This window comes from Physeter macrocephalus, chromosome 7 (genome assembly GCF_002837175.3).
Source record: "Physeter macrocephalus isolate SW-GA chromosome 7, ASM283717v5, whole genome shotgun sequence".
NCBI lineage: Eukaryota > Metazoa > Chordata > Mammalia > Artiodactyla > Physeteridae > Physeter > Physeter macrocephalus.
In genome coordinates this window covers 99380923-99394964 of record NC_041220.1, presented here as the reverse complement: position 1 = coordinate 99394964, position 14042 = coordinate 99380923, and the positions used below count along the sequence as shown (strand labels likewise).

Genomic DNA, 14042 nt, shown 5'->3' with positions numbered 1-14042 from the left:
TATGTATAACTGATTCACTCTGTTATAAAGCAGAAACTAACACACCATTGTAAAGCAATTAGACTCCAATAAAGATGTTAAAAAAAAAAAGGAAATCTCTGATTCCAGAAGAAACTTCGAGACATAAGTACAAATAATGAGCAAAGGAAAAAGGTAATCTTGTATGTAAATCTAAACAAAACTTGATTATATAAAATAGTTACAATGTTTTAATTGTGATACCATAAAAAGAGAACAAAAGCATTGATAAAATGGTTATCGTGTCAGGGCAGGTAAGAAGTTAAAATATTCCTTACAGGACTTCCCTGGTGGCACATTGGATAAGAATCTGCCTGCCAATGCAGGGGACACGGGTTCGATCCCTGGTTGGGAAGATCCCACATGCCGTGGAGCAACTAAGCCCGTGCGCCACAACTACTGAGCCTGCGCTCTAGAGCCCGAGTGCCACAACTACTGACCCCGCGCGCCTAGAGCCGTGCTTGGCAACGAGAGAAGCCACCGCAATGAGAAGCCCACGCAACGCTACTAAGAGTAGCCCCTGCTTGCCGCAATTAGAGAAAGCCTGTATGCAGCAACGAAGACCCAACGCAGTCAAAAAAAAAAAAAAATGAAAAATTCCTTACATTAACTGCTGAGTTAACTAAGCATTAAAAAATTTCTAGGGAAACCACTAACAGAACAGCAGTAGAGTATATAACTTCAAAATTAGCAAAGAAAAAATGCAATCTAAAAGAAAATAACAAAGGAGGGAAAAAAAGCTTAACAAATGGGACAAACAGAAAGCACAAAATAAGATGGTGGAAACAATTACAAGGGTGATGAGGCTACAAAAGAATACAGGATGCTATGGGAAAATATGAGACCGAAACTCAATTTTGGTGGTAATTAGTAAGAATGCATGTGTTATGTCTGTGCACATACAATTTAGGAGGTGTGGGGGAGGTGTTCTTAGAGAAGTGATGTTTAAATGGAGACCTGAAGAAAAACCAAGTAAAATTTATTTAGAAAAAATTGGTGTGGGTAGGGGGTAGAGTGGCTTCTACAGAGAGGCAAAAGCATGTACAAATGTTCTGAAGCCAGAGTATATGACATTCAAGAAACAGAGAAAACCAATATGAAGACTAAAGAAAGGTGCAAGATGAGACTGAATAGGTAGGATTTGGATCTTGGTGAGTTTAGGATTTTAGACTTTATCTTAAGGACAATTCAAAGCCATTAAAGTGTGTGCTTTTTTTTGTTGTTTTTTTTTTTTGCGGTACGCGGGCCTCTCACTGTTGTGGCCTCTCCCGTTGCGGAGCACAGGCTCCGGACGCGCAGGCCCAGCAGCCATGGCTCACGGGCCCCGCCGCTCCGCGGCATGTGGGATCCTCCCAGACGGGGCACAAACCCGTGTCCCCTGCATCAGCAGGTGGACTCTCAACCACTGTGCCACCAGGGAAGCCCTTTTTTTTTTTTAAAGTGTTTTTAAGCAGATGAGTGATATGGCCTTGATTTGGAATTTTTAAAAACCACCTGTTTTGTCTATCCCTAGAGTCAGAGAAGGTTAGATCAGAAGGGACATGAATCATTTAGATATGTTTTATTCTTCAGATTTACTAAAATATGGTATCTTCTCAAGCATGGAACATAACATTTTCTTCCATATGTCTTCAGCCTTGGAAAACAAAAGTTCAGCATAGAAAAACAAGATGGATAATTTTATTGCCTTCATTAGTAGATATGGAAATATCTTCTGAATTGAAATTTAAAACAAAACTATTCAGTATTTTCCTAACAGAGTAACAACAAACTTCATTTATAAACAGTGTAGTTTATAATACGTGATATCATAAAATGATACATTGCTCTTTTAATTATAGTTTAACATCTCAGCTGACAGTGTTACCTACCTTAATCTCAGCCAAGAAACCAGACTAGAATGGCAGCAGCAGCAGCAACAAAGGATACTTAATAACAATTAAACATATCACTGAAATTTATATATTTCATTCAATGAAATATAAAATTTACCTAAAGTCTAGTTTATATTAGTCTCATACATAATTTATTTTTTAAAAAAATCTTATTCAATCTAGGAGACATGATTTCCAAAGTTTAGCCTACTGATAGCAATGTGAAATAATAATTTCCTAAAAGTATTTTTAACTTAATCTGTTGCCAGTTAGCTTAAGGGAGAATAATTCTAAAAACGTCAAGTCATTACAGGTCAGTGCAATAATTAATGTTCATCATGACACAATGTTCCATATGTTGTTTAAGAAAGTATAAAGATATTTTAGGATAATTTCCATCCAATATGTTTAAAATAAGAAATGTCACTGCTAAAAAACCATAAATCCAATGATCAAGGATCAATTCTCAGTTTAGTTGTCAATAGCATTTGAAAATAGTGAAGATTTTTAATCCAGTAAATCCAATATGTCATATATCATACATGCCTTCGGGATACAAAAGTGAATACACAGGTTCCTCCTCCCAAAGGTTGATTACAGTGGGGAGATAAACAGGGAAACAATTACAATGAAGTGAGAAATTTACTATAATGAAAATTCTACCAGAATATTCACTAGACCTCATGGTAGACAACACCATCAACAAGGCCAATAAAGCGCTGCTCTTTCATCTCTGCCCACATTTGATCTTGTTTTGTACAGAACTGGTAAATTCTTCATGGTTGTCACGATAATGATAAAGGTCCGTAAGTTGCAAATTTCTTCTTGTACTTTGGAATTCAGGAGAAGCTTTTACTTTGGGCCCAGATTAAAATCGAAAAAAAAAATTTTTTTGGTTATGCTAATGTTATTTCTACCTGTTTTTTAAGCTACTGCTCCAGGACAAAAGAATTCATAACTTACTTTCTCCCAGTTTCTGAGGCTCAGAGTATTTATACAAATCTGCAGAAATGAAAGTGCACAAAGAAATCTCTCTAATATTTGAAATACCTGGTTAGAAGGTACAACGGAGAGGCAAATAGGAATGTATCTCTCAGGGTAACAATATTTTAAGTCAGTCTACAGTTTGTGGAAGAGAGGACAAGGAAAATGAGAAGTATGGAAACTGATTTATGAAGAACAATTAGAGAAGCTATATAAAGATTAGCATGGAAAATAGAGGTTTAGACAGACAAAATAGTTTCAACAAATATTTACAGCACTAATAATAAGTAAAAGGAATAAATTTTCTCATATTGTTGCAGATGAAAGAAACCCCAAAACCCTAAAGGTTAGCATGGGAAAGAGAAGTCTGGAGATACAATAATTTCTACAAATATTTACAGTACTATTGAGTAAAATAATTACTGCAGATGGAAGAAATATAAAATGAAGGGTGGATGTTTCAGAGATAGGAGCTTAATTGTCAGAGCTGTCAAACAATGATTTTTTGCATGTACTTACTGTCAATCAGAGGTTGAATTACCATCTTTTATATGACAGAATAAAAGAACCCTATGTTGGGATGAAAGCTGAGCAGGATATTCTTTTGAGCATCTTTTACTTTGCTTATTTGGTTATTGTGTAATCTTCTGATAACTGTTTTTGCCTATATTTCTAAAGTGTCATGTTTTCCTCATTGGCTGTAGTTCTGTTTGATTAGCTGAATGGTTGTTAGTTATATCAGTTGTAAATACTGTCTCCAAATTTGAGGCTTGAATTTTCACTCTCTTCACAGACATTTATAACACTTAAGTTTCACATTTTAGTACAAATTTACACAATTATTGCATGGATTGTTATTTCTGCATCTTAAGAAATTCTTCCTTATTTTATTTTTTATTTATTTATTTTTTTTGTGGTACGCAGGCCTCTCACTGTTGTGGCCTCTCCCGTTGCGGAGCACAGGCTCGGGACGCGCAGGCTCAGCGGCCACGGCTCACGGGCCCAGCCGCTCCGCGGCATGTGGGATCTTCCTGGACCAGGGCACGAACCCGTGTCCCCTGCATCGGCAGGCGGATTCTCAACCACTGCGCCACCAGGGAAGCCCTCTTCCTTATTTTAAATTCATTAAGATATAATCCTTTATCTTTTCTAACTTTTAGTTTTGCTTTTAACATTTAGCCCTTTAACCCAACTAAAATTACATTTGTGAGCGGTGTAATGTAGGGATCCATTTTTTCCCCCTCCAAGTGGGTAACCAATTGCCCTGGAACTGTTTACTGAACAGGCCATCATCCTGGTGATTTATAATGACATCTCTTCTGGGCTTGCTAATCTGTCCTAGTGATTTGTATATGGCCCATAGCACCCTGTTTGAATTATTGTACAAAGTCTTGATATGTTTTAGAGAAGTCCCTCACCACCTTGACTTGGTAATTCTTGGCTCTTTTAAGTTTTACTCATAAATTTTATGATTGGCAAGTCATTTTTCACAATAAACCCTATAAGAATTTTGACTAGAATGACACTGAATTATTAAGTACATTAAAGATGAACTGCTATCTTTTAGAGTCTTCCCATTCATTTAAAATATAATCACTCATTTTGGGAGTCTTCTTTTATACCCTTCAATAAAGTTTTATAATGTTCTCCATAAGGTCTTAGTTTATTAGCTTCATTCTTAGGTGTTTTAATGTTTTTCCTGCTTTTGTTGCTACTGTACAGGATTTTTTAAAAACTGGATTTTCTAATTGGATGTTATCATACTAATCTCGTGAGTAGTACCATTTCTGAACTCTTTCATCACTTCTAAAACTTTACATAGATATTCTTTCATTTTTTCTATATACACAATCATACTGTTTGTAAGTAACCACAATTTTGCTCATTCTTTCCTTATAACCTATTACTTATTATTGCTTACTTTCTTTTTTTCTCTCACGTTACATGAGTCAAGACGTCTCATAAAATGTTGAAAATTTTTGTCATGTCCATTACTTTAAATCATTTGGTTATGAGGTCCCTCATAGCAGAAGTACTCATCTAGTCTTGGAGTGATAAGTATTTTTTATAATAAATGTGTCAGCTTTTGTAAATTTTTTCTGTATCTATTAGGATGATATGGTTGTTTTTTATTTTGTAATGTGTAAAATCATAAAGGTGTCTCAAATGCAGAATCATCTGTGCTTCCCCACAGATGATTTATAATGTTTTTATAATTTATAAAAACATTTATAATGTTTATAAACATTTATAATTTATAAAAACATTTATAATGTTTTTATAATTCACTATATTCAATTTGCCAACATTTTGTTTAGAATTTTTGTACCTAGGTTTGTAAATAAGACTAGCTTGCAAATTTTCTTTCTTTTGCTATCTGTGCCTTGTTTTGATAAAGATTATATCAATATTTCTCTCTTTTCTATTCTTTAAAATAGTCTGTAAAAGATAAGAATTATCTTCTGCTTTAAGGTTATATAAAGTTACCTGTAAAACCATTTGGGATTAATAATTTTATAGATTTATAGATCAGACAATCCATAAATTATCTACATTATTTATGGCTAGATTATCTACTGGATTTACAGATTATAGCATCTAATTTGAATAAAATAACTCACAAAATGAACAAATGACTTAAACGAGTATTGTTGCAAAATTACAGAGTGAGAATAATGTGAAAAAAGTAAGCACTAGCAAATAATAGACAAACAAAGGCAGAACTAATCCTGCTACTGCTAGTATGAGCATTTTATTAATTACACTATAAGGTATGAACAGTGAAGTCAGTCCAAAAGTTTTTTTAGTTCTTAAGAAACCATTTGAAATAAGGATTTATACCTTGTATTATTACTAATGAAACGCTCCAAAGTCTACATTGTGTAATAAGATACTGGGGGTGAAGTCACCACGATTAGCAAGACATTTAAAAATTGTTTATAACATCTTTATTTCAACCTTAAAAATTTTAATTTGTGGAAATATTAGTACATATAAGGTATTGGTGTGTATAGATACACACATACATGTGCTACATTAAAAAAAATTTGGTATGCAAGTAGACAAAGTTAGAGCTTACCAATCTATACCACAGCAGAATCGTTTTATAAAAGAAAATCTGATTTGTTACTCTCTGCTTAAAGAAACCTAGCACCTTTCTACGGCCCTAAGAAAAGTCAAAATCCTTAATATTTCCTACATGGCTTTCTCACAGTCTTACCCCTACCTATTTCTTTAGCCTCATCTATCACCATTCTCTCCCTTGCTTTATACACTACAAGCCACACTAAACTAAATGACTTTTCAGCCTCAGAATGTTCACATATATATTTGTGCACTTTGCCTAGAATATCAAAATAATTTAAATAAGTAACTACATTACTTATTTTCTATATATATTTGGGTCTGCCTTATTACTTAAATTCATACAATCACAGAATGTAAGGACTGGAAATATACTTTTAAAATGTCATCTATTCCAACCACTCATCTGATGCTTTTGAATGCCTCTAATGATAAGGCAACCAGGGAATCTTTTCCCCTCTCCCCTTTAAAAAAATGTCTGATTTTTAGAAATATTCTTTCTTATATGGACCTGAAATCTGTTTCCACCTAACTTCTAGGTAGTGATCCTAATTCTACTCATTGGGCCATTCAGAGAAAGTTCAGTCCTACTTTTAGTGGAAGAGCCATACAAATATTTACAGATAACTACCATGTTACTTCCAAGCCTTCTCTTCTGTGGTGGTAGGGAACAGGACGTAGAGAGTAGGGAGAGACTAATGTCTGAGTATCTTTTATGAGTTGGTTACTTTATATTTAACTTTCATATTGCTCCAATGAGTTTGTTATTATTATTGCCAAGTAACAAATGAGGAAATTAAAGCTTTGATAGGTAAAGTTAACTATTCATGTAACTTAAGTAGCAGAGCTGGGATTTCAACCACAAGTCTGTCACAGATACCAAAGCCTATGTTTTAGTCTCTTTAGAACACTGAACTGCCTCCCACAAAGGAGAAGAGATATAAGAGGGTATGAAACATGGAAAAGCAAGACAAACAAAAATTCTAAAAATCCCATGCTTTCTAACTTCCAAAATTCAATGTATTGATATATTTTTGTCCTTAAGCCTTATATCAAAATCATCTTCAACATTTCTTTCTCTGTCTTATAACCTACCTAATTATTATCTCAAATTTCTCAGATCTTAGTACATAAATAAACTCATACAACCTACAATTAGGGAAGCAAAAAGAGAAAAGTATTTCCATATTTCAGCATCTCTCAATTTTAATGTCTTACACGGTGAAAAGATTATCTTCTTTAAATACTGACTAGTGTACTCTTCTTTACAGCCTCCAACACCACACTGCCTTCTGCAATCAAACTTAATGCTGACATTTTTTCTGGCTTTGAGGCCCGACAACACTATCCTTAACTTGTATTAACAAAAGCTACTTGTTCTCTCTTCTCCAGGCAAACACTTGTTTGGCATCCTCCACAAGCACTTTAAGGTCTTCCTTCTTTTCCTCTGAGAATCACAACTCTTCCTTCAATTAACAATTAGATAAGACCAATACAGCCTCATCATTCATGTTTCTTATGAAAAATGTATCTCCATATAGTTAATTATATTTATCCCATGCATTAACTTTTCTCTTTCCCTAGTTACATCATAAACAATTGAATACAAATCATCTATTTCTTTTTATTTTTCACCTAAGTGCAAAAAACTGAACAGCAAGTGCTTAATGAATGTTCTTAGCTGTACATTACAAAAATACATTTTTATCATATATATCTTTTTATTTGTACACTTTCCTTTTAGGTTGCTTGCTAGAATTCTCTCACCATACACTTTACTGTGAAAAAACACTGAGCAACTCTCACTTCCAGTTTTATAAACAAAGTCAAATGTAATACCAAAGCTCTAATTCAGCACTTCTCTCTAGTCCAAACTACATAGGTTAATTACAAGTAATATGACTTCTGAAGTAAATTTCTCTGTGAATATAAGGTTATATATATTTAAGAATACTAAAACATAAAATTATATATCACACACACACATACCACACACATACCACACACATACACACAAATCTTACCTTGCTGAGTATTTTGTTCTTGCATTCGATTCACAGTGAGGTCTAAGGGGCCTTCCTGCTCTTCCTGAAGGGAGTTTTCTCCTTGATTCATTTGGATACTCTTACATATTAGACTTGGTCCAATTGAACCATTTCTATTCTCTTGAATTTTACCACTTTTTGAAATATACTCAATTGCAAACTGACGTATCATCTTTTTCATTAATTCCTGAGCAACTAGGGGAATGTTAGGATCACAGTTCTGAGGAAGATCTAGGGAAGAAATAAATATAATAAGAATTAAAAAAGAGAATGCAAAATACCTATGTTTAAATTTATCTTAATTACAAATTAATGATTTCACAAGTCTCAGATTCGGTCCATAACTGCGAATGGTTTCTAGGACTTAGCAATAAAAACCTTGTTGGTTTAATTAGTATTATGAGAATATATCAACCCCAAACTTGGCATTGTTAATTGTTTCTTAAAAATAAATATTTTTGGTCCCAAACTAAAATATAAACAACTAGACATAAAAACAGACAGCTTATTTTCAGAGTTTTAATTCAAATGTATTCTACAAGATACTAAGACACTTAGTATGTGAACATAAATTGTATATATAAGTAACCAAGCAAGTTTTAACCTAATAGAGTAGGTATACACATTAACTATTAAAGAAAATATCTAAACTCTGTAACTATTTATTCCCATTAATTCTTCAACTCTGTCAAATGTGCACTTCATATATAGCCTAAATGTCATCATCAAGGATTTTTTTCTTTTTTCAACTTTTCATATTGAGAAATTTCAATCAGAAAGAAAAAAATAAAGAACACTACAATGACACAGACAGCCTCTACCAAGATTCAAGAATTGTTAGCATTCTGCCACATTCACCTTCTTTTTACTTTTATTGATTTGCAGAACTACCGGAAAGTAATTTGCAGAATTATGAGATTTTAGTCTTAAATATTTCAGTGCACATCTACTAATATTCCCCTATAAAAACAGCAGTACCACTACTGAGGGTCTTAATCAGTCCTTGGTCCCAAAACATGTTGGTCAGCTACAACCAAAATAAAGGACAGCAGTCATATACAATTCTGCTTGAAACCTGTACAAGAGGTAAAAACAATTGAATGATTTTATAAGAGGTGTGGAATAAAGACAGACCACTTATAAACACAGTATATAATAAGTAATAAAGAGTTTTAATATTGGATGGTGGTGGCTTTTTTCACACACACACTACTGGCCTCACCCCAATCCTTTTATTTACTCTGCTCCTTCAGAGGCAGAATGATTGGTGAACTAGGAAGGATGACTAAGTGTATTTGTAGGCTCCATACTTCTTCCTCTTAGAAGTGGGGCTACTTCTAGAGATAATGGGTTGGCCAAAAAGTTTGTTTGGGTTTTTCTGTAAGATGTTATGGAAAAACCCAAACGAACTTTTTGGCCAAACCAACATGCTCCTCTGCTCCTTAAATGCCTCAACTCTTACCCAGGCAGATCAGTGCTGTGTGAATAGGCCTGCCCTGATCCTGGGCTGTCTGAGACTGAAGGGTTGAGTCTCCTTAGTTTTGGGGTTCAGTATTAGCTGGAGCAATTGTCTAAGAGATCTGAAGGCAAGTCCTCCAACTAGCATCTACTTTTATAGATCCATGATTCTAAAATGCAAGAAGATTAGAAAACATACTATTTAAAGGTGAGGAAAGGCAACAAAACTACCTCCACCATGACCACCACCGTATCTGGTAGCAAAATGTGACCTCAGCCGACATCAATCTGTTTATGGTCCTGCAGAAATACCAATATATTTGATCACAGGGTGCTGTTTTGGACCTGCTGGAGATGTTACATAATAAACATCTCCATTACATTAGCTCTTTCAAAACAAAGAATGTTGAATTCTGAAAAAACATTTGAGAAGGGATTATGGGCCTATAAAAAAAGTAACATTTTAGTCCTCACATTTATTCTTTGTTTAGAGCCCAGTAGGGAAGAGAGGCACTATTTGTTTCTGAGTACTAGAAAAAAAGACTTGGCTATACAGTTGAGCACTGAGCAACATGCGTTTGAACTGTGGGGGTACACACAGACATGGATTTTTTCCAATAAATACATACTACGGTACTGCACAGACCATGGCTGGTCAGTCTGCAGGTGTGGAACCCCGAGTATGGAGGGCCCGCTGCAAAGTTAGACTCATTTTTCACTGTGCAGAGGGTCAGTGCTCTTAACCCCCATGTTGTCCAAGGGTCAACTGTATATATCACATGCCCGTGGCTCATTTATTTTATAACTGGAGGTTTTTACCTCTTAATTTCCCCCTTCACCTATTTCATCCCCCAACACCCCTCCCCTCTGGCAACCACCTGTTTGTTCTCTGTAACTATGAGTTTGTTTTAGCTTAGTTTGTTTTTGTTTTGTTTCTTAAGAGTCCACATATAAATAATATACAACACAAGGAATATGGTCAATAATACTGTATTAAATTTGTATGAGGACAGTTGCTTACTAGACTTATGGTGATCATTTCATCATGCATGCAAATGTGAATCACTCCATAGTATACCTGAAACTAAAATAATATTGTATGTCAACTATATTTTAATGAAAAAAGAAAGACTTAGCTATAGATTGAAATCTTAGCTATCTTCCTGAATTCAGGCTAGTTACATACCCCTCCGTGTTTTAGTTTCTCTGTTCATAAAAATGGAAATGATAGGGCTAGCTTCCCTGGTGGCGCAGTGGTTGAGAATCCGCCTGCCGATGCAGGGGACACGGGTTCGTGCCCCAGTCTGGGAAGATCCCACATGCCACGGAGCAGCTGGGCCCATGAGCCATGGCCACTGAGCCTGTGCATCTGGAGCCTGTGCTCCGCAACAGGAGGGGCCACATACCACCAAAAAAAAAATAAATAAATAAAAAAACCACTGGAAATGATAATAGAACCTTGGAAGTCATAATAAGTCTTGCTCACAGGATATTTTAAAGTTATATGAGATTGTACATAAAATACTGAACTCCTGTACTTTTCATTTTAATAGCTGACATTTACTCCACTGTTATCTTAGGTTATAGTGAAAATAACAAGAGAAATGAAAAAATGCAGGCTGAGCAGTTATATTTTACATAAATCATAAAATGTCAAATAAGTAAAAATATTAACTAACTAGGTTTATATGTAAAATTATTAACTAGCTGGGAAAACACAAAGGACATAATTTCTAAGCCCATGTGATATACTGTGCTGCAGAATAGATAATATTAGCACATGTAACCCAACTAAAGTGATTTGTATCAAAATGAGAAATTTCCATGTTACACATAAGGATTCCTAATTTATACCATTTCTTGATTATTACTTCCAGGAATCCTTAAAGGCATCTGTGAACACTCTTTTCCATCTTTTTTCGAACCTAATCTTGCTTTGAATCATGTGTTAAAAGGAGATACTGACTTACTTCTAGGTATTTTGGTTAATTATCCTGTAATGTATTGGTTAATATCACTTTATAAATTCAAAATAATTACATTTATCAAAAAACAACAGAAATATGATCAGACATATGTGACTAGGTAGGGCTATACTTTAGAGTTGAGTTTAGAGCTAAGTTTAAAGCAGAATAGATAATGCTACTTTATTCTATTCATCTCAGTTTTTGTTTGTTTATACTGGGAATAAGTCTATGTGTGAGACCAAAGGACTTGGCAAAAAACAAACAAACAAACAAACAAGATAAAAAAGAGAAAGAGACAAAGAAAATGCTGCTCAGCTGCTGATTAGTGAGCCTTCTAGAATACTTGTGCAAATTATCATAACTATTAAAAAAAAAACTGAGTTAACTAAAGATCTAGGCCAGGGATATAAACTCAGATGGTTTGAAAATTCAGGCAACTAACCAACACTGGGCTAGAAGAGAAAATATGTTGCCAAATGGAAATGATATGCCCCCAAGAAGACAGAAATAATTTATTTTTGCCCTATCTCTTCATTTTCCAAATTTAACTAATTCAAGAGTTTAGCAAGTTGTTTGTGGTAGCCAGTTTCAAGATGGTCCTTAATGATTCCCATTCCCACCTCCTGGTTTCCAGTGTTGTGTAGTCCCTTCCACATTGTATCAAGGGTGGAATGTGTGATTAATAATAACATACTGCAGAAGTGTATGTCACTTCCAAGATTAGGTTATAAAAGAATATGGTTTCTACCCTGGATACTCTGAACACTGGTGTTCACTGTGACCCCCACCCACGCTATTCTGTCCTCTTGCTCTCTCATCACTCACTCTGGAGAAAGCCGTACTGTGAGCGGCACTGAGGAGGCTCACAAGGAGAGGAACTGAAGTCTCCTGCAAACAGCCAAATGACTGAACTTGGAAGAAGATGCTCAAGACCAATCAACTCCCAAATGACTGAAAAGGAAAACAACACAGCAAAAGTTATGTGATGAAGCTAAAGCAGTGCTTAGAGAGCAATTTATAGCAATAAACACATATATTAAAAAAAATTCAACCCAATAACCCAATAACCTAACCTTCCTCCTTAAGAGAAAACGAATTGAAAATTAAACCCAAAGCAAGCACAGAGAAGAAAATAAATAAAAAGTTAGGGCAGAAAAAAATAAGATAGAGAATAGAAAGACAACAGAGAAGAGCAATAAAACCAAAAGTTGGTTCCTTGAAAAGATCAAAAATTTGACCAAGAATAAAAATCAGAATGGACTTAAGTTTGTAAAATCAGAAATGAAGGAAGCAATATCACCATTAACATTAAAGGTAATCAAGAAATACTACACACACAAAAAAGAAAAAAGCTATACATCAACACATTAGGAATCCTAGATGAAATGACCAAATTCCTAGAAAGACACAAACTATCAAACTCACTCAAGAAGTAACAGAAAACCTGGACCTGCAAGTAAAACGACTGATTTAGTAACCAAAAATCTTGCCACAAAGAAAAGCCCAGGGACAGACAGATTTACTGGTGAATTCTATAACACATTTAAAGAGGAATTAAAACCAATCCTTCACAAACTCCAAAACAAGAGATGAGGAAGGAACAATTCACAACTCATTCTATGAGGGCAATGTTACCCTGATACCAAAACTGGACAAAAAAATCACATGAAAAGAAAACTACTAAACGAAATTAAAACTATCCATTATGAACAGACAAAAATCCAGTTGACCCTTGAGCTACATGGGTTTGAGCTGTGCAGGTCCACTTATATGTGGATTTTTTCAATAGTAAATACTACAGTACTACACAATCTGTGACTGGTTAAATCTGTGGATGTGGAAATGCAAACACAGAGGGCTGACCATAAGTCATACACAGATTTTCAACTGCATGAAGGGCCAGCCCCTATCCACCACATTATTCAAGGGCCAACTCTCCTATCACACAGAAACAGGCAACACATAAAAAGGATTATACAACAAGACAAGGCTGTCCACGCTCACCACTATTATTCAACATAGTTTTGGAAGTTTTAGCCAAAGCAATCAGAGAACAAAGAGAAATAAAAGGAATCCAAATCGGAAAAAAAGAAGTAAAGCTGTCACTGTTTGCAGATGACATGATACTATACAGAGAGAATCCTAAAGATGCTATCAGAAAACTACTAGAGCTAATCAATGATTTGGTAAAGTAGCAGGATACAAAATTAATGCACAGAAACAAAATGCACAAAATACTCTGGCATTCCTATACACTAATGATGAAAAATCTGAAAGAGAAATTAAAGAAACACTCCCATTTACCACGGCAACAAAAAGAATAAAATACCTAGTAATAAACTTAGCTAAGGAGACAAAAGACCTGTATGCAGAAAACTGTAAGACACTGATGAAAGAAATTAAAGATGATACAAATAGATGGAGAGATATACCATGTTCTTGGATTGGAAGACTCAACATTGTGAAAATGACTCTACTACCCAAAGCAATCTACAGATTCAATGCAATCCCTATCAAACTACCACTGGCATTTTTCACAGAACTAGAACAAAAAAATTCACAATTTATATGGAAACACAAAAGACCCCAAATAGCCAAAGCAATCTTGAGAA

The 14042-nt window shown here is 34.7% G+C and overlaps 1 protein-coding gene across 11 annotated transcripts in view; it reads right to left on the bottom strand.

The window, feature by feature from the left end:
- LCORL (ligand dependent nuclear receptor corepressor like) overlaps positions 1 to 14042 on the bottom strand; it is a 188351-nt gene that overhangs the window by 48848 nt on the left and 125461 nt on the right. For 6 of the 11 annotated variants that reach the window (XM_024119429.3, XM_055086125.1, XM_028492121.2 and 3 more), the window contains one exon: positions 7985 to 8236. In XM_024119429.3, coding sequence (XP_023975197.1) covers positions 7985 to 8236 — 252 coding nt within the window. Of the gene's footprint in view, positions 1 to 7984; positions 8237 to 9467; positions 9719 to 12255; positions 12382 to 14042 lie in introns of those variants that run through there. The other 5 variants (XM_055086126.1, XM_028492105.1, XM_028492107.1 and 2 more) reach the window with 2 other exon arrangements.